Below are 20,059 nucleotides of genomic sequence, written 5' to 3' on the forward strand. Positions count from 1 at the left end.
TTCCCTGAAGTCACTCAGTGAGCCCTTTATGGAGTTGGAGCTGTACCCGAGAAAGGGATGCCTACTTGTAACGTTAACACATCATCCCCCTTCTTTAGAAGAGGCACTTGAGACCCACAGTGGGGGTGCACGTTACCCGAAGATCCCCAGGGATATAGAGGCTGACCTGGCACTAGTCCACAATTCTTCCAACCTTCTAACTCCCAATCTGGGTTCATAATCTCCCCCCACTTCTGGCCCTTGCCCCAGCTTGATCCATGCCCAGCTTGGTTGTGGGCTTTCTGTGCATAGCTGGTTGAGGTCTCTTCTTCTCCTCATGGTAAATAGCCATTTGTTTTTTCCCAACTGCCCACAGGATCATCCGGACAAAAGTACAGCAGCCACCCAACCAGCCGGTCCCAGCTTCCAGTCACAGCATAGGTAAGAAGAACTTTTTAAAAAATTTAAAAATCTAATGGCTCCAAATATTCTAAAGAACTTTTAATCATTCTTATGGACAGATAATTCTGCATAAAACACTTCGGCACACGTACTAATACGCCTTCTTTGTCATTCTCCAAGGGCTGAACCTGGTAAATGAATTTTATAAATACTGCTAAAAGGTTTTGAATTTTACTGATTATTATGATAAATAGCTTTCACCGTGAGACAGAAAATTGAAATCTAAGCCAAAAAAAAAAAAAAAAATCCACTAATGGGGGTCTATAGAATGTCAGATAATTAAAGTAATAAATCAAGAAAGGGATACTTATTCATAACATTTTCTGCATCATTAGTCAGTAAGTAGTTTTGAATATGTTTTTTTTCCATCTATCAACCAGCCCTTCTACAATTCTTTGTGCACTTGCAGTCTTGAGTGAAGATGTGGCAAAACTTCCAAAACTTTCTTTCTCTCTCTCTCTCTCTCTTGCTGCGATCTCATATACTCTGTGAACTGTCAAGGGCTGCCAGTGGGGTTTCGGACGCTCACAGGTGAAGTCTGAGAATGACCATGACTCGTAAGGGCATTAGTCACATTTCCTACTACTCAAGAGTTCAGAAATTTCCCTCACCTTTCCTTCAAAGATTGTGAGAAGAAAATGACATGTGTCTATTTAAGGTGTATTATTTCTCCACCTGGGATAGAGGAAGCACCTCAAATCAGCTGGGGGCAATGTTATTTTATTATAAGAAAGTGGGTAGTCATTCAGCAAGACTCTGACAGTGCTGGTTACCACAGTCCCAGTCAATTCTGCATCATCACACCTCAGATTATGTAACATTTCTACACCTCCAGCACTCTCTCTTTAATTGAAAATTTGAACTCCCCATGGTGATAGGCTACAGGCCTGGCTTATAGTTCCAACTCTGTCATTAATTCACCCAGTGAATGTGAAAGTCCCTTCACTTTTCTGAGCCTCAGTTTCTTCATTTGTGGATGGAGGAACACAAACCAGGTGCTCTCTGAGGTCTCTGATCCTCCATGGTTGCCTCTCTGGATGAAGGTAAGACAGAATTCCTCCCTGCCACGAAATAATTCTTCATTTAGTAATTCATTCAGAAAGTGTTTCCTAAGCACCCATTATGCAGACCTTGGCATTGGAGACCAATGCTACGAAGGAGGCAGGACAAAATCCCCATTCTCAAGGGCTTCTCAGTCTAATGGGGGAATGCAATGGAGAGTAGTTTGCAAAACACTGAAGAAGCTCAAGAAAAAAATACGGGTGTCGTGGGGAGCAGAAGAGGGGACAACCAGCTCTGTTTGGCTGGGGTGAAGAGAGAGGAGGAAGCCTTCTGGGGGAATGTTTGTAGTTGAGATTTCACTTGCGGCTTTAACTATTTCAGGAGACGTAGCAATGAAAATCAAAGTAGGAGTAACTGAAAATATTCTTTCAACATGTTTAGAGGAGAAATTCTACTGTGGGTGAGCAGAATGCCTTATTCTGTCCCAGAAATTTTTATTAAAAACTACATCTCACATGTATACAGCCCCTTACAGTTTACAAACTTATTGAGGAGTAAGGAAGTTGAAGCTTAGAGAGATTAAATAACTAGCCCTAAGTCATATTGCCAGTAAGTCACGAAGCCACAATTGGAATCTGGATCTTTTGAGCCTAGTGCAATCACAAAATACAAAAACAAATGTCATCAGAACATGGTGAGCCTTGGTTATATGTGACTGTTGTTGTTTAAAGTAGCAAGTGATCTGTGATCTTCTTTCTTCCTCTCTTCATTGCACCTTAATACAGAAAAGGTTGTGAGATTTGCATAAATCTATTTTGAGGAGCTTCGTCTGGTGGAAGAAAAGAGAAGTTAACGATTTCTGCTTTTGTGTTTCTTAAGGAAGATCTAAAATCAAACTCAAATATGAGAAGAAAGGCACTGCTCCCTCTAGGTCTGTAGAAGCGAGAAGCTGGACGTGCTCCAAGGAAAGCACACACAAAGCTTCTCACACAACCACCACTATTTCTAGTAATTTCCTATGCTTTAAAGTCAAAGGCAGCTCCACCTGCCTCCAGCTAGTTATAGCCCAAGGAAATGTGTCTGAGATTGGTCTGTAGGTTTTAATGAACCAAGAAAGAATTCCCACAGCCCAGAAATGGAAATTCAGCTGAACAGCTGGAGAGGACCTTGATGATGGACTGGCCTCTCCCTTGCACTCTGGGGCCAGGAGCTAATGTGAAACTTGCATGAAAGTCCCTTCCCCCATTCTTATCCCTAGGAACTTAGAGACCTGACTTCAGTTACAAGTCATGACCTCTGCCCCCATTTCTCGGCAGGGGAAATCTAGACTTTAAGTCAGTAGATCTGAGGCTGAGGTCACTTCACCTTGTGGAGCCTGTCTTCTCATCTGATAGATGCAGATAAATAATAGCACTCTGGGCTGTTGCAATCATCAAATGAAAAATACAGCATTAAGGTGAAGTATATTATTGTTTGTCGTTACTAATTAGTGAGGAGCAGATTTGTTATAGGTTAAGTCTCTGGTTCCAATCACCACTCTGCCTCTTATTAGCTGTGTGATCTTGGGTGAGTCACTTACCTTCTCTGAACCTTGGTTCCCTTGCCTTTCCAATGGGATAACATTACCTAGCTTATAAGATTGTCCTCAGAACTAAATGAGATACTGCCTGAATGCCTGGCACAGAGTGAATTCTCAGAAAATGTTAGTTCTTATTATCATAATTAATATTAAAAATAAAATCCAGGTAAACTGGAAGGAGAAAAGACAGAAACTGCAGAAGGAAGGGGCAGCCTGCCGTTTGGAGTTTTGCTGGCTCCGTGTATGAGTGTGTGCACAGGAATTTAGGTCTGTGTGCATGGATTGGTGTGTATCAGGGAGTGAACATGCCTAATGAGTAAGTCTAGGTCTTCTTTTTAGCACTGGCTGGTGGTGGCCCCAGCTCCCCTCTTTCTCTTCTCCCTCCCCCTGCTTTCGGCATCCTCGCACAGGCCAGGACTTGAGCTAGTGCCCACCCTACTCTGTCTCTGCGCTCCTTTCTACACGGTCAGTCCTCCTCGCTGGCCATTCTCCCCGAAAGCCCCCCGGCGTCAGAGAACCTGGGCAAACGGCTGTCGTGGTCCGGCGTGGCCGCAGCCGCAGGGCGAGTGTCGCCAGCGCCCGGCACTCCCGCTGGCTCCGCGGCCGCGCCCAGCCCAGCGGACGGTGAGTGCCTTCGCCAGCGGCCACCCGCCCGGAGCTCCCTGCCACCCGGCACCCGCCCGCCCGCCGGCCCTCCTGCCGGCCCTGACGCCCCTCTCCCTCTGCGCAGTGTCCACGGGCTCCGTGACGCAGGGGTCGTCGGTGAGCACGGACTCGGCTGGCTCGTCGTACTCCATTAGCGGCATCCTGGGCATCACGTCCCCCAGCGCTGACACCAACAAGCGCAAGAGAGATGAAGGTAAGAGACACCCACGCAGCCCTGTCGCATGGACTCTGCGAGATCTGTTTGGGGGCTCAGCCAGGGGTGGAAGCAAAGGTTCCCTTACTTGCAGCGGGGCGGAGTCCCTGGCCCAGGCTCAGTCCCTTCGGTGAACAGGGGGAAGGAGTTGAGCCCTCCTGGAGGGCAGACAGGCAGCAGGGTGGGACTGTGGAATCCTTGCGGGCCTTACCCGATCTTGGCCCTTGGGTGGAGAAAGCCAGCCTGGCAGAGCCCTGCGGCCAGAGATTTGTGGCCTTTAAGAAGACCCTGTGCATTCAGATATGATGCCTGAGGGCAGGGTGGGGGGAGGGTCTGAGCACAACACCAATGTCCCCTTTGTAGGGGAGGCTCAGAGGACAGAGAGGGGGCTGGGCAAAGCAGCTGCCTCCCTGTCCTGCTGTGAAAGGGGCACAAGTAAGGTGGAGGGAGCAGAGGAAGCGTTCTCAGAGGGGCTGTGCCTGCCTCTCAGCAGAGAGGGCCTGTGGTGATGGTGGAGGGTTGAAGAAATTAATAATCTTCTCGTCTTTGCCCTTGGGCCTGGAAGGAAGGAGCGTGGGGGCCTCGCGGGGATTACAAAGATGATAATCTTCCTCGTGGGTTTTTCTCAACCCCTCAGTGTGCTGTGTACCACCTGGGCCAGCCACCTCTGTATTCACCATGGGCCCACCTTAACCCGGGTCTCCTTTCCCCTGGACAGGCTGCCAGTGCTGGCTGACATTAATGGATTTTGAGGAGGAATGACCCCTTGGGAGTCTGTAAAACCTTAGGAAGGGGGGAAAAAAAAAAAACAAAAAAAACCCAGCCATAGTGTAGGGCCTGAGAGCAGCGTGACAGAAATCTTGATTCAATTATTCTGTTCCTCAGCACAATTCCCTTTCTCAGCTCCGTGTAAGGGATGGATGTTCGTGTGAGCACATGCCTAAGTACTTAAGATCTGTAACTAGAAAATTCAGTCAGCCGGAGGTGGATTGGCCTGTGGTCTGCGTGTTCCAGGAAGTGCAGAAGCTGGGCCTGTGGCCTCTGTTTGGAGCTGGGGGCGTGTGGAGGTGTCTCACAGCTTGTGGGGCCTGCCCCACCTCTTTCCCGTGCTCCAGACACTCCTGAGCAGATGTCAGAAGTCTTTAACTCAGAGGGTTGCTGTGCCATGGTGCTGCAGGAAGCAGCGGCCTAACATCTCTGTTGGTTTATGGGGCTGATGATGTCATCTTTTCTCTCATTGTCACCTGGACTCGCAGCAGATGTGCCCAAGCTGGGATCCGGTGGTGTTTGGTCATGGTGGAGGGACGGGTTGTGTGAGGCTTGCTCAGAGATTTTTGGAAGAAAAAAAAGTCTAGTTTGATGTTTACTACCAAACAGACAGATCCTGATTTGGGGGGATTGCTTTCCTGTATTTGTGGAGTGCTGTAGTGGCTTGCGGTCTCTGGTCAATGGTCACTGTTTGGCTTCTCAAGCTGCTTTAAAAGGTGTAGGGTAGTCAGAACGTGTGTGGTGTTACTCTTGACTACTTTATGCTGATCAGATCATTCCCTGAGGACTGTGGTCTATTTGGGGTATTGACCTTTAAGAGGGACAGTGACAAATTGGATTGTGTCCAAATGAGTATAACCTAGAGTGTAATCTGTACACAGCACGTGGGAGATGCCCTAAGGCTCTAGGGATGCTTTGGCACAAAGAAGAGAGAAAGTAGGACTGGATTGTTGCCTTCAAGTATTTGGAGGGCTGACATGGAAGGAGAAAGGAGTGAGTCTTTGTTGTGTGGTCTCAAAGGCCAGTGTGTGGCAGATGCAGAGGTGACTTCAGCTCAGCATAAGAAAGAACTTGGGAACATGAGAGTGGTCTGGAGATAAAAGGGATGCATCAGGAGGTAGTGAGTGCCCCATCTCTAGGGGTATGCAAGCAGAGACTAGGTGGTCACCTGCTGGGCTGCCATATAAGAGTATCAAGAATCAGATGTGGAACTGGGTGATCTTTGAGATCCTTCCAGTTCTGAAGTTTATGGTAGGGTCCAGATTCCCAGGAAGACTTGGGAGGTAGTCCCATCTGTGGGCAAGGAAGAATGCCTTGATGGTCCTAGAAGCTGTCAGCATTGGGAAGAGTGGGGGACCCAAGCAGCAACCAGAGCCTCTCCTCACTTCTGCCCCTCATCACTGGGAATGTGTGTGGTTGAGCAAAGAGGTGGGCAGAAATGCCCTTTCTCACCTCAGCAACGTGTCTGGGGGGGCTACTGCATAGTTCTCCTCCTTTCTTTCCCATCCTCTCTCTGAATCTCCCTGGGTCCCTGCACTGACTTCAGGGGGAGATGAAGAGGCAGAGATAGCCACCCCCATTTTAGAGGGGTGGTAACCGAGGCCCCAGGGAGCTCTGTGTGGACTGGGGAGTCAGGAGGAGCTGGAGGGACCCCCGAGGCCTTAGTTCCCTGCTATTGTCTGGTTTCAAGCAAAAGGTGACAATTAGTAGGTTGGATGCTGCCAAGAGTGTAGGGATGTGAGCCTGGCGGTCAGAGGTTTGAGGAAAGAACCAGCCACTGGAGCAACAGGGGAATTGCTGGGCACACTTGAGGGCTGGCCCATGGAGGCTGTAGACCAAGGATTTGGGAGGGTGTTGGCCACCAGCAGGTACCATTTTTCTCAGGAGCCCTCCGCAGCCTGAGAAAAGAGTCATGGGGCAAGAGAGGCATTAGAGGGCCAAGAGGAAGATAGCTGAGGGCCCTTGCCCCCATTTTTCAGATCAGGTGACTGAGGTAGAGCTGTTTGCCCAGCTTTCTGGTTTGCAGTTGTCTCCAGCTTGGACTTGGGTTTTGCTCTGTGGGCATCTCCTGGGGCCACTCTCCTGCCCAGACCTCAGGGCAGGGCGGGCAGTGATAGGGTCCAATCACAGAGGGTGGGCTGGTGGGCAAGGCTGGCAAGCCCAAAGTCCCTCTGATGGGCAGTGTGAGGTGACAATAGCAGGGGAGAGCAAGGCAGGGAGGGGCCAATTTTGATCAAAAGGGTCTGAAAGGCTCTTCATAGGAGGTGGCCTTTGAGGGCTGGGTAGAGGGAGGAGAGGGCATTCTAATCAGAGGCAAGAGAGATGGTGCCAAGGCTGGGACTCTAGTGAGCATGCTCAGGGAGAGGACAAGTGCAGCAGGATGCGGAAAGGGAGAGAGGCAGAAAGGGACTCGGGTGGCCCAGACACTGGCCGAGGCCTCTGAACTTTTAGTCTGGAAGCAGTGGGAGGACGTTTTTGAGCTGTGTGTCTTACAGATTCAAGACACATATACTGTGCAGAGTGTTTTGGACATAAGGGTGGATGTGAGAGTGATTAGTCCAGAGCTCTCCATAGAATACAAGCCACATATATAATTTTAAGTTTTCTAGTAACCGCATTACAAAGAGTAAAAAGAAACAGGTAGAATTAATTTTAATAATGTATTTTATCTAGCCTAGTATACCCCAAATATTATTTCAACATGTAATCAATATAAAAAAATTTGATGAAGTGTTTTCCCTCTGTTTTTGTTTTTTATGTGTATTATCTCTGAAATCCAGAGTGTGTTTTACACTTAAGGCACATCTTAATTTGGATGCTAAATGTTTGACAGTTAAAGTTAAATGTAGTCCTACCAAAACAACAAAGTTGTGTTTAATGGAAAAATATTTTACACTGCTTCTGTTTTAAAATATAAATTAATTCAAATAAAATTAAATTAAAAATTTAGTTTCTCAGTGTACTAGCCATATTTCAAGTGCTCAATAGCCACATGGCTCTAATACAAATGCACATAGTAGTTGCTCAATAAATGTTCTTTAGTGGAATGGATCAGTCACATACCTTTAGAGGTTCACAGTTAGCAAGGAGGGTCAATGGGTAGTCTCCTCAATTGTGGGTGCTTCTGTTTGGTATTTTGGGCTTCCACAGAAAGCTCTGTTTGAGAAAAGAGTTCTGTAGCAAAAGCAAACAAGTTAGAACACTGTTAAACCAGTGGATTGACAAGGGCCCTTTCAGTCTAGAAATTCTAGGACTTTCCCCAGGATGTTCACCTCCAAGACCAGATTTGGGGATATGGCCACAGTGTCCAGGTCTCAGATGAACTGCTCTGTAGCTGAGGCAACGGATAAGTTCCTCTGGCCTCTGAAGGCAGAGCAGGGGCTGGTTAAAGAAAGCTACAGGGAGGCAGATTATGGCTGAGTGGAACATATAGCTTTCGGACCACAGCCAGGCTGGGCCAAGGACGAAAGCATTACCTTGGAAAGGTAGTGAACTCCCGTCATTGGAGATGTGAGCAGGGGCTGGACAAATGGGGGGCAGAGAGTCAAAGAAGGCATTTCGGTTTGGACTCCATGATTAAAGGCCTGTTACAATCTGGGTAGCGTGAGCTTCTGTGACTGCTGTGTCTGCAAGTGGTTCTACCCAGTCATTTTTCCCTCTTGCTGCCTGACTCTGAGTCTGCCATTCGCATGGTCTTGACCGGGCAGGGGCCACATCTCATGCATTTCTAACCCCAGCCCGGCCCAAGTCAGATGCTCAGGAGATGCTCTGGAGGCTCATGGGATGGCTCTGAGAGTCAGACTGGGATGCTGCCCAGTCGTGAGTTGCAGCCTTGGCTTTTGGTTGGTGTGAATGGAGAGGTTTCATGGAGGAAGCTGTGGCATTGGCCTTGGGAATCCCGCTGGGCTGGAGGGACAGAGCCTGAGGTGCTACCTCCTTCTCTGGAAGACCCAAAGGAGGCGATGGCGGACTGGACTTGGCAGAGCAGGCAGGGCTGTGACTAGCAGCCAAGGGTGAAAGGGCAGCCCCAGACACTCTGTTCCTTCCTGGGCCTTTGATCTCTGGTGAGGCCTCCTTCCTCCTATTTCAAGTGCCCCCATTCAGGTCCCCTCGACCTCTCCCTCCCCTCAGACCCCCAGAGTTTGAAAGGCCCTGAACACACCGAGGTCAGTGGAGTGCGAATCCCTTTCACCAGCTCAGAAGCCGACCAGTCCAGCACCAGTGTGGGCTGTGGGGCCAGCAGCTTCTGCTCGGGCAGTTGGGTACATCGCAAGTGCAATTTCTGGCCCTCTGGGCTGCCCCCTGCTTGAGGAGGGCACAGGAAGGGCAGCCAGGACCTGGAGGTGGCCTGTCTTTTTCAGAAGGTGCCAAGTCCAGGGAGAACCTTATGGAGAGGTTTGGGGGCATTTAGCTGGGGGCTCCTGTTATGATTGTGTTCAGCCCTCTTTCTGGGGGTGCTTGTCTCCTCTCTGTCTTTCTGTCTCTCCTCATGTCGTCTGTCTGGGGGTACCTCTCATTCTTGTTGTCTGGCCCTGTTTGTGTCCTTTTTATAGCACCTTCTTCTGTGTCTGCTTCTGTCTCCTGGTCTGGCTTTCACTAGCTTTCTTTTTCTCACATTCACTCTCCTGTTTCTCTCTCTCTCTCTCCCTCTCTCTCTCTCTCTCTCTCTCCCTCAGCCCCAGCTTAGCCCTGCCCTGAAGACCTCCATGGGAACCATGGTGGGGAGGAAAGGGGTTTCAGTTGCTCACAGACCACACTGGGTCCCAGGACCCCTCTGACCATGAGCATACCCTGGTCTTTCTTTCCCAGGACCCTTTTCCATCCCTGGACACTCAGACCCTGTCTGCTGTGCCTGAGCTTGGGGCAGAAGGCAGGAGCAGAAACTGGGGAGACCCTTCTCAGATTTCCCAGAAGGGAATGGGTATATGGAAAAGCTCAGAATTCTTAAGTCAGGAGCTATTTATAGGCAGCCCTTGGGTCACCAAGATTCCACAGGTCTCTGGTCTCTGGAGAGACCAACATAAGGTGTTGAGGCAAGAACGCAGGCTCACGGGCCAGGGATGGAATGGTCTGAGGACTTCCTCTGGTGTGATTTTTGACAAACCACTTAATCTCTCTGAGCCTCCATCTTGTCATCTGGAAAGGAGAGGCGACACAGCCTTGTAGGTTATCATGAGAGTCAAATGAAGTGGTTTCCAGAAAGGGTGTAGCCCTAGGGCCTGGTCGTGGTAAGTGCTTAATAAATGCCCAGTGAGGGAGTCTAGGGCTTGAGGATACAAGGCCAGTCCCAGGCGAGGACAGCAGACTCCAGCCACAGTTCTATTTGGCAGCTGAAACTAGCTGCTCTGCCCCCCCACCGACTTCCTGTTTGTAAGTCTGCTATTACGGGCACTGCACAACTGTGTGCCTGGGAGCCGGAGCCCATGGGCACCAAGACTGAACAACAGTGCCCCCACGTGTTGGCTGCAAAATGGAGGGCCACTTGCTTTCCTTTTCTGCGTTTTCCTCCAGGACTGAGTCTCTCAGCCTCCTTCATGGAAGAATAAAAGGGTCAAGCCTCAGGCATCCACAGAGAGAGGCGCTGGGTGCACGAAGTGGCGCAGGGCACAAGGCAGAGGCCCTGGGCTTGGGTGGCCTGGACATCTCAGGGGTTTTGGGGCCACCAGCTTGGACCTCGACTTCCCTGTCAGAGCTGGAAGGGCCTTGGAGAGCATCTAGGACATCCCACTCCAGCCATTATTCAGAGAAGTAAAGGGATCTGAATGGGTCACATAGTAAAACCCAGAAAACCTGGAGGGAGAGAATTGGCTCCTCAGAAAAATCTTGACATCCTATTGTCTTTTGATGTGACAAATCTCAATTCTCCTCTCCTCTCACAGGTCCATCTGCCATCCCCACTTGAAATCCACCTGAAAGCTGACCCCCTCAGTCTCTCACCCTACAGGGCGACTGACCCATGAATCCCCCAGGACTAGCCTCAGCTCTTGACAATGAACCCTGACTGTCCCACCCTGGCCTCCCGCTCCTCCTCTTCATCCCTTCTGTGCTTCCAATCCCTGTGTCTTCTCTGAGCTTTCTGTCTCTAGGCCATCAACCATGCAGGGCCTTCCACCCAGAATGCTGTCCTTGAGGCTGATCTGTTGACCAGGCCTGGTTTTTCAGAGCCAGCCCACTTCCCTGGGGGGATGTTCAGTGTTGGGCCATCAATCCTTCACAGCTGACTGAGGCCCGTGGATTTATCAAGGGCCATTGTGGAACATTGGGGACAGGCAGGCTCTGCAGAGAGGGAAGCATCCCCTTCTTCCACAGTTGTTTTGGGGGCAGGAAGGAGGTGACTGCTGTTTTGTCTTGGCCTCTGCTGGAGCTTCCCCAAGGGAGATCCCCTACACTGGCGCTCAGTGAGGTGTCCCTTGGATGTATCCTCATGTGGAGGGGCCCATTCCCTGAATTCTCTTTTTGTCTAAATAGGGGCCAGGACCAAGGTTCTTGCTGGGAGGGCATCACTTAGAGCCCAGGTGGCAATTGTATTACTTGACATGTATTTAAAATGATATTAAATTAGCTATCAACATTTCAAAATCAGGCAGTCTCATGTATGGGTGTCTGGCTTTTCTTGGGGGAAAAAAATCACATCCAGTAACACTGGATGGGCTTTCCTGCGTGGCAGCAATCATCTGGAGCTGCTGGGCTGGAAGTTCTCAGACCGTTCCCACACATCTTGCTCATGGCACTTGTGCTCTGGTTTTCTCTGCCAGCAGACCTTTGAGCTTCTGGAATTCTAACATAGTCTCTAAAGAAACAACTTGGTTTAGTCCAGTCTGTGGCAGTTGAAGCCTATGAGAGGCATGTCCTGGAGCTGGCCTGGTGGGACTGTGTGTTTGTGTGTGTGTTTTAAGGGAAGTGAATGGTCAGGTTCACAGCCCAGAGGTGGGTGGGATTGGGGAGGCAGCTACTTAGGTGCCACATTCCTTGGCAGGTCGTTTACTCTATACCCTGCAGATAGGATAGCCTATGCACTGAAGGCGCGGGCTTTGCCTAAGGTTGTGAAGGGGGCAGTTGGTTAGTGGCAGAGACGGTAAGGACCTGGGTTTCCATCTCCCAGTCTGGCTGGCCGCTCTCCCCTGTCCTGGCCTTGCAGCCACTGGCACCTCAGGAGATAGCCCAGCAGACAGTTGCTAGAGGCCTCCTTGGTAAAGTAGCGCATCTAAAGTCAGGTGGTCAATTGGAGGGGCTCCTTGGGCCTTTCCCTCATGCCTGGGGCCTGTCCCATGGGTGGGGGGTCAGGTTTCGGTTCCTCCCAGCTCCCGGGTCCCTGAGTTTCACTTTGATTCACTGAGTGAGAGCCCGCGTGAGAGCCACTGCCACTGAACCCCCACCCTGTCTGTTTGCACACCTGCTGTGCCCAGACCCCCTCCCCCAGCTCCCTTTCCCATGGGGCTGTGCACTGGTGTTCTGGAGAGCCCTGGGGTGTAGGAGAGGGCAGGTGGCACAGTGTGATCTGAGTTCAGGGAGTCAGTTTTGGGGTCAACAAGAACATGAGTGGTGAGGCCAGTGGAGGGGGACAGAGCCTCATCCACGATGGACAGGCCCTGCCAAGGCAGTCTGGAACTCAAAGTGGGATGCACTTGACTTTCTTCCTCACCCCACATGCCCTGCTGCCCTGGAGAAAGAGAATCCCGCAGTCCTTTCTCTCTAGCTTTGGAATATGGTTTAATCCTTGGCCACAGAGTCTGCAGTTCAGGCATTTTACAAGGCTCCAAACTACCAGAGGCTTGTGGGATAGGGGAAGGAGCCCTGGGAGACAGGAGCCAAGAGCTCTGGGTTCCAGTCTTGTTCCTGACTCTGGCTGACTTGCTGATGACCTTGGGAAAATCCCTTTCTCCTTCTGAACCTCAGTTTCCCCATCTATAATATGAGATCAAGAGATTTCTAAGGCTCTTTCTGGTACCAAGATTCTGTGCTTCTCCTGTCTGGTCACATCTCAAGTCCTCCTCCATTATTTTAGACCAGCAATTCTCAAACTTTTGGTCTTGGGACTCCTTTAAACTCTTAAAAGTTATTGAGGACTCCAAGGAGCTTTAGTTTATGTAGTTTAATAAAAATATAAAATTTAGAAATATTTATTCATTAAAAATAGCAGTAATAAACAAGTAAAACAAATAATATTTTTGAAATAAGAAAGAAACATGTTTTCCAAACAAAAAATTTAGTAAAAGTGGTATTGGTGTACAGTTTTGCAAATCTCTTTAGTGTCTAGCTCGACAGAAGACAGCTGGATTCTCATATCTGCTTCTGCCTTCAATCTGTTGTGATATCATACATTCTATAGCTTCTGGAAAACTCCACTGTATGCTTGTGAAAGAATGAAAGTGAAGAAGGCAAATAACATCTTGGCATTATTGTAATGATTTGATCTCACAAGCCCCCTGAGAGGGCCTTGGGAATCTCCCCTCCCCACCAGGGGTTCCTGGACTATACTTTGAGAATTTCTGCTTCAGGCTGTTGCAGACTCTGAACTTGCTTTCTTATCATGCTCACAGGAAGGGAAAGCAATTAAGTGATTTTAGTTAAAAGAAAGGCTCCATCAGTTTCTCCTGTTCTTAGCTCCTAAAGGCAGTGGGAGCTATGGCAGGTCTTTGAGCTGGGTGGGGAGTGACAAGACACGCTAGGCTTTGGAAATCCCTTCTCTAGCAGATTGGGATATGTAGTACTTCTTCCTCCTATTGCAGGTTGAGCTCTCACAGAAAGGCACAGCTATTGAGGCTTCTTTCCTTTCCAGCAGAATGTTTACAGGGTTTGAGGTCTGAGCTCCCTCCAGCAGGCTTCCTTCTGTGCCAACAGCAGCAGCCTTCCACTCTATTAAAGTCTGGGGAGTGGGTGTTTTGGAAGTCAGCCACATCTTCCCATCCCAGCTCAGCTCTGCAGTAGCCTTCAGACACCACCCTAGGTGTATTTCTGGTGGGAAAAAAATCCAGCAATGATATTGATTGGGAATGAAACAAAATGAAATGTGAAAAGGAAGTGGGTTTGGTATTTATCTTGACTCCTGGCATTTGAGGACAAGCAGGTCTGAAAGGCAGTTGAGAAAAGGAAGATTTTTGTTCTGATTCCATGGGAGTTTCTAGGTGCTTCTGGAATATCAGTGGGCAGTGATTCACCTGCATGTGCATGTGTGTGTGTGCTGTGTGTGTGTGTGTGCGTGTACGTGTGTCTAATTTCACTTTGAAATGTCTGGTTTTCATCTTCATTGGTACAGGTTATCATTTGCATTGGTCCTCCCCTGGGAGAAAGGGAGAAAAAGAGAATGTCCTAAGGTCATTTGAGAAGAATTGAGAGAGGAAGGATAAAAGGTGCTAGAGAAGGTGTTGTGTGAGAAAGAGACTGCTTGCAATGAAACTGATCTATGAGAGGAAACAGGCAGAGAGAAAGGCAGGCTCCTTGAGGGACTACAAAGGAGGAGCTTAAAAAGTGCTGAGAGTCAAACACTTCCCAGCACCAGCCACCAGGTGGCACCATCGACCCAGGACAGCTTAGTTGCTGTCCAGGGTTAGGGACAAGAGGGGTAACAGGGCAGTGTGTACTGGCCTCTTGTTAGCTTCGTATGCTTGTAACTGGGTAGGAGTGGCAGTGCCTAGGTAGGCGGACCAGTTGCTGGAGTCGCACTTCTCTGCCAGCTTTCAGTTGGGGATGTGGAGGCTGGGCCATTGTTGTTGGGAATTAATCTGGTCCTTTTTTACCTCCATGGCCCAAACGTTTTGATATAAACCTTTCTGGGAGTCTAGTCCTTGGTTCAACTCTAAGACTTTACATGCTTTGTGACCTTGGGCAAGTCATTTCTCTCTCAGAAGTTTTCTTCAGGTGGAGAAATGTAGAGATTTGAATGGACGATTTTTGAGAGGCTTCTGGGCTCTGACATTCTGTGGTATATCAGAGAGCACTGCTGTTGGCGTTAGATTCTGATCTTTCCTTGTCAGCCGTATGACCTTGGGCAGGTCACTTCCCATCTGTGAGACATCTCCCTCACAGACTTTCATGTAAAATAGCAGATTGGAGAATGCTTTGAAATCTTTTTTGGTGCTGTAGGAGAGGGAGGGATTGCTATTTAGAATTTCCCTGTAATTTAAGTTAACTAGGAGCAAGGATTGCACCATCCACACTGCTTAAAAATTTTGTGCCTCTGCCTGTGACCACAGAAAAAGGCCCCATGGCAAGTGTTTGCTCAGGGTCACTGCATTGTTGTCCTAAATATCTCCTGAATCTGTGTGTTTGTTTCCATCTCCATTGCTACTGTCTTGTTCCAAGTACTCTCTTCTCTTGTTTGGGCTATTGCTACAGGCTCATTGGTCCCCACCTCCAGTGTCCCTGACTTCTCCAAATAGTCTGCTCTCCACACAGCAGCCTCAGAGGCACTTCTGAAATGCAGTTCTGATCGGTGACTCACCTAAAGGATTTTAACCCTTCAGATCTGCCCATTGTTCTCAGAAGATATCCAAACTTCTTAACAAGACTGCAAGGCCCTCTCTCCTCTCCTCTTTTCCTGCTCCCTCCAGTCATACCAAACCCATTCCTTGAACACCACATGTTCTGTCCTGCTTGCAACCCCTTCTACATGCAGGGGTTGCAGAATCAGAAAATCAGGGTATAGTGGTGACTCCACCAGTGACTACTCCTATGACTCTGGGCAAGTTATTTTAGCTCCAAGCCTCAGTTTTCCTACATGTAAAGCAAGGGCACCGATTGTGCCTATGATTGGGTTGTCATGTGGGCTGAATGAAGTAACACGTGGAAAATGCTCAGGATGGCCCCTGAGGCCCAGTAAAAGGATGCCCTTTATTATGGTGCTGTTTCCAGTGCCTGGAAAAACTGTCCTCCTCCCCTACCCCACCTACTTACCTAGCTGACATTCCAAACCTTCAGGGTCCATCTTAAATGTCACTTACTAAGTGAAGGCTTCCCTGATGTTCACTCCTAATGTTACCCCCCCCGCCCCCATCTCCCACTTTGCCAATACAAGGAACCTGTTAATATAATTATCACATTTGTTACTTGTCTGTTTTCTGTGTGGGACTGTGAACTCCATGAGGGTAGCAGTCACCATTGTTGCCTTAGTGCCCAGCATAGGGCCTGGCTCATGGTAGCAAATATGTGCTGAATAGAGGGCTCTGGATATTCCGGAGGCCACGAGCCCATCTGGTCAGTGGGTGCAGGCTGCTGAGTGGAACCCAGTGTTTAACAATCCACTCCTGCTTGACCCCAAAGCCTCTAACCTCCAGCTGCCGCTGTCTGGCCCCATAGAAAAGATCTGTGGCAACCATTCTAGAGGGGAAGGGAGCTCTTTCATGGTCTAAATACATTCATGCACACACATGCACATTTGCATATACATGCACAGATATATATGCTGTGCCTGTGGTCCTCTTTCCACTCGCCTTACCTGAGTGTATGCTTCAGACGTTGTATAGATCATGCCCCCAAATAGGAACTACAATATGACACAACTATAATGGCTAGTATCTATCCAGTGTTGACTGTATATGTTTTAAATTATTAACACATTTAATACTCACAACCACTGTACGAGGTGGGTACTCTTACTATCTCCATCTTATGGAGATTCAGAGAGATCAAGGAAATTGCCCAAGGTCACACAGCTCAACAGTGGCAGTGTTGGGAATGGCACTCAGGCAGTTGGCTCCAGAGTAGCTTTACCTGCCACCCTGGTCTACCTCTCACAGTGTCACAACAGGATGGCATCAGTGTGAGTCTGAGTGTCTCCCATGGGAATGTCCTCAGTTCTCCAACATGGGACTTCAATTCTACATTTTTTTGCAGTTCTGCTCTGAAAGGCTGAGCTCAGGGCACCTTGGCTCAGAGCCCATGTCATTACTCTGGTGCCCCATTTCTGGGGCTTCCCCAACACTACTGTGCACACTTCCATGTGACACTTTCAAGTTGGTCAGCTTCAAGTGCAGCCAGCCGATTACATGTGGGTTTAAAACCACAGCAGGTAGTGCTTGCGCAGACTGGGGTTCAGGCACAGACCTTTCATCCACTAGCTGTGTGAGCTTTAAGGGCCTTAACTTCTTTGACTGTCAGTTTCCTCATCTGTCAAAAGGGATAATAATTTCTGCCTTTTCTGGTAATTAAAAAAAGTGGAGTGGCGGGGAAAGGGGGAGGGGGAGGGAGGTTGGGGGATAATTGGGTGTGGGATACGGAGTACACAAATAATTTCTGGTAATGGGTATGCTGCCACTATGAATCTGGCCCTCGCATCGTGGGCATGAGGGGTCACAATTAGCTTTGTATCTCATGAATATTCATTAAAAAAACCAAACAACCCCCCCCAAACAAACAAACAAACAAAACCCAAAAATGAAATAGAAAAGAAAAAAGGCAAAAAACCCCCAACAACCCAACATACCGGTGCTGACAGGAAACCAGGAGTCTTGAGGATGGTGGTGGGGAATCTAAAATTATTTTATAGAATAAAACTTCATACAATGCTAAAATTAAAAAAGGAATGTTACCTATAATATTTTGATTAGCACTGGCACATAGCAAATTTAAAAAATAACAGCTATTATTATTTCTATTATCAGAGCAAATCATTTTTACCCCAAATCCAGATTTCTCAAGATGATATTGTTGAGAACATTCTAAATCCCCAGCTTTATTGTTTTCTCTCTCTCTCTTGCTCTCTCTCTCTCTCTTTTTTTTTTTTTTTTTTTTTTGGTGGTTTGGTGGTTGGCTGGTGTGTCTTTCTCTCTTTTTTAATGGACGTTTAATCTATGTCATTAAATCTAATGACAGGATTATTCAAGCTATGATCAGAAGAAAAAGAATTTGTACTCGCAGAATTTTAGCTCCATGTTTCAGAAACTCACGGAATTCAAGCTTTAGATGAGGGCAGCCGGCAGAGGCAGGGTGAGCCTGACAGGCGTTTGTAGAAGCCTGGTTCCCTCGTCCCAGTTCAGCCACCGCCTCGCTGGGTGATCTCAGTCAGGCCCCTGCCCTCTCTGAGCCTCGGTTTGGATGCACTGAGCCTGGACAACCCTTCCAGCTCCTGTTCCTCTCTCCTCCCTCCTCCCTGCTGCTCTCCCTCCCTCCTCGTCCATCTTCTCTCCTCGTGTCCTTTCTTTCTGAGACACAAACGCCATCCAGCACTTTTGAATGGTACTTTTGTTCCGTGAACATCTCTTTCCTGAAAAGGACGATTGGTCAGGTTTGTATCTTTTAAACGCCGGCACATTTTATCAGTTAAGAACCTGAATTCCTCTCTCTCTGGAGACAACCAGGAGGCAGAAGTGGCAGAGGGGAAAGGCTTATGAGACAATGGAGGGAAAACAACAAAACCTTTTGGGGGCCTAATTTATGGTCCCTCCAGCAAATGCCTCTTTCCTGGGATCTCCTTTCCCGCTCTTCCCGTGGCCGGAGCATCTTCCAGCTTGACCCCAGTGTATGACTTGTGTCCCCTCTTAGCTCTCTGAAAAACGGGGTTGGCGGCAAGAGCAGAGCCTGTGCCTGAGCCATCCTTGTTCAAAGCCTCCTTGAGGTGGGGCTTGGAGTCACGGTGCAAATCCAGTGAGAGGCAATGCACGAGAAAGTGCTTTGCAGACTGTAAAGCTGTCTGTACCCATGAGGGTATCGCTGTAGTTCATCTCACACACCGGCTCTGCAGTCTTAGACACGTTCCCTAACTTCTCCAAGGGTCAATTTTCTCATCTGTAAATGGGGACTATAATACTTGGGTCATACAATTACCGTGAGAATTCCCTGACAGATGTAAAACACCTGGTGCAGTTCTCGGCAGTGGCAGGTGCCCAAGTCTCGGTTAGGGCCCTTTCCCGTTCCCTGTCGTATTTCCTCACATGCCTCCCCCTGTGCGTAGTGCGCAGTAATTAAGCCACAGGCTCTGAAGTTCGGCTGCCCAGTCTGAAACCCAACTGGCCATTCGTTGGCTGCGAGATCTCTGGCACCTTCCCCAACCTGTGCCTCGGTTCTCTCCTCTGTGAAAGAGGCGTGGTAACCGTCTGTGCTTCGGAGGCTTGCCGAGCAGATCCGGCCGTGCCCGTACATGGGGGCACGGAGTCAGCACCAGGTGAGTGTCGGCGATTCCGCCGGCCCTCGCCGGCTCCCCACATGCAGACACACCCAGCCACCGCCTCCTTAAAGCCCTCCTCGGCGGGCGAAGAAAGCCAGAGCCAGGACGGGGAGGGGTGTGCTCAAGGTCGCACCAGGAGCCATATCCCGAGGTCTCTGAGGGATGCCCAGGGTTGCGCGGTGCCACCTTGCCAATACCCCCTTCAAAGAGGCCGAGGGCCCCGGGGAGAGGCCAGACCCTCCTCGTTGGCCCCTGTGGGCTTCGCCCCCGCTCTCCAGCCCGGCCCTCAATGCTCGGGCTCGGCCCAGGGCGGCCCTGCGGCCCGGGACGGAGGGCAGACGCCTTCCGGGAGGGCACCGGCTTTCCCCGCGCGACGTGGAAAGGGAAATCGAACGGCGGCGGAAGCGGGCGCAAGGGAAGCCCGTCAGCGCGGTCAGCTGCCGGCCCAGACGCAGCTCGTGGGCCCGCGAGGGGGCAGCCGGCGGCCCGCTGACTGCCGCGCCGCCCACGTAGGGAACGACTTCAGCTGCCGGGGCCCTGCTGAGAACGGCTGCGTTTGTTATGGTAACAACGGATGCCGCTTTCCGCGGGCGGCCGCAGCCGGGAGCTGGCGGCGGGGCGGAGGACGCGCCGAGCACAGGGGCGCTGGGGGCCGGGCCGCCACGGAGCAAGCGTCAGAGCCCCGCCTGCCGAGGGGAGGCCGCCGCCAGGCCGCCTGGGCCCGAGGTTCTGGAATGGAGGGTGGACACGCAGTGCGGAATTGGGACGGGGGTTCATCGGATTCCTTGCTGGCTTGTTGGGCCGGCCATCCTCCCGGGCGTGCCTCCGACCCTCCTTCCCTCTGTCCTCCAGCCTGGGGTGGGTTCTGGTCTTGCTGGGTGATGCCCTGACATAAACTTCTTGTCTCTTGCCCCGGGGTGGAAAATTAGAAAAAGGCGCAAAGGGGACCCTTCTTCACGGCCGCGGCTTGGGGAGTTCTGGGTGGATTTCAGTTTCACCATATATGCCCTGCTCCCTGGAGAGATGGCCTTCCCTCCATCTCTGTGCCCTGTCTGCATCCCCATGTTCTGTGGCATGGCAACTACCACAGGAAGTCTTCCTTGACCCCCAGAGAAGGCTGCCACATAGACATTGCTGCCCCTGATTCCCCACTCCCTTCCCCATTAGACCATGAGATCCAAGGGGGGCCACCTCTGATTCATCCCAAGTGCCCTCAGCGCCCAGCATGGGGCCTGGCACAGAGGAGTGGGTGAGGGAGTGGACTTCTGTCTTGCAATCTCTTGCTTTCCCTCTGGTAACAGATGCCAAA

The 20,059-nt window shown here is 50.0% G+C and overlaps 1 protein-coding gene across 1 annotated transcript in view; it reads left to right on the forward strand.

The window, feature by feature from the left end:
* PAX5 (paired box 5) overlaps window positions 1–20,059 on the forward strand; it is a 169,110-nt gene that overhangs the window by 16,445 nt on the left and 132,606 nt on the right. The window contains exons 4-5 of the mRNA XM_063081683.1: window positions 356–420; window positions 3,753–3,881. Of these exons, the coding sequence (XP_062937753.1) occupies window positions 356–420; window positions 3,753–3,881 (194 nt within the window). The remainder of the gene's footprint in view (window positions 1–355; window positions 421–3,752; window positions 3,882–20,059) is intronic.

This window comes from Cynocephalus volans, chromosome 17 (genome assembly GCF_027409185.1).
Source record: "Cynocephalus volans isolate mCynVol1 chromosome 17, mCynVol1.pri, whole genome shotgun sequence".
NCBI lineage: Eukaryota > Metazoa > Chordata > Mammalia > Dermoptera > Cynocephalidae > Cynocephalus > Cynocephalus volans.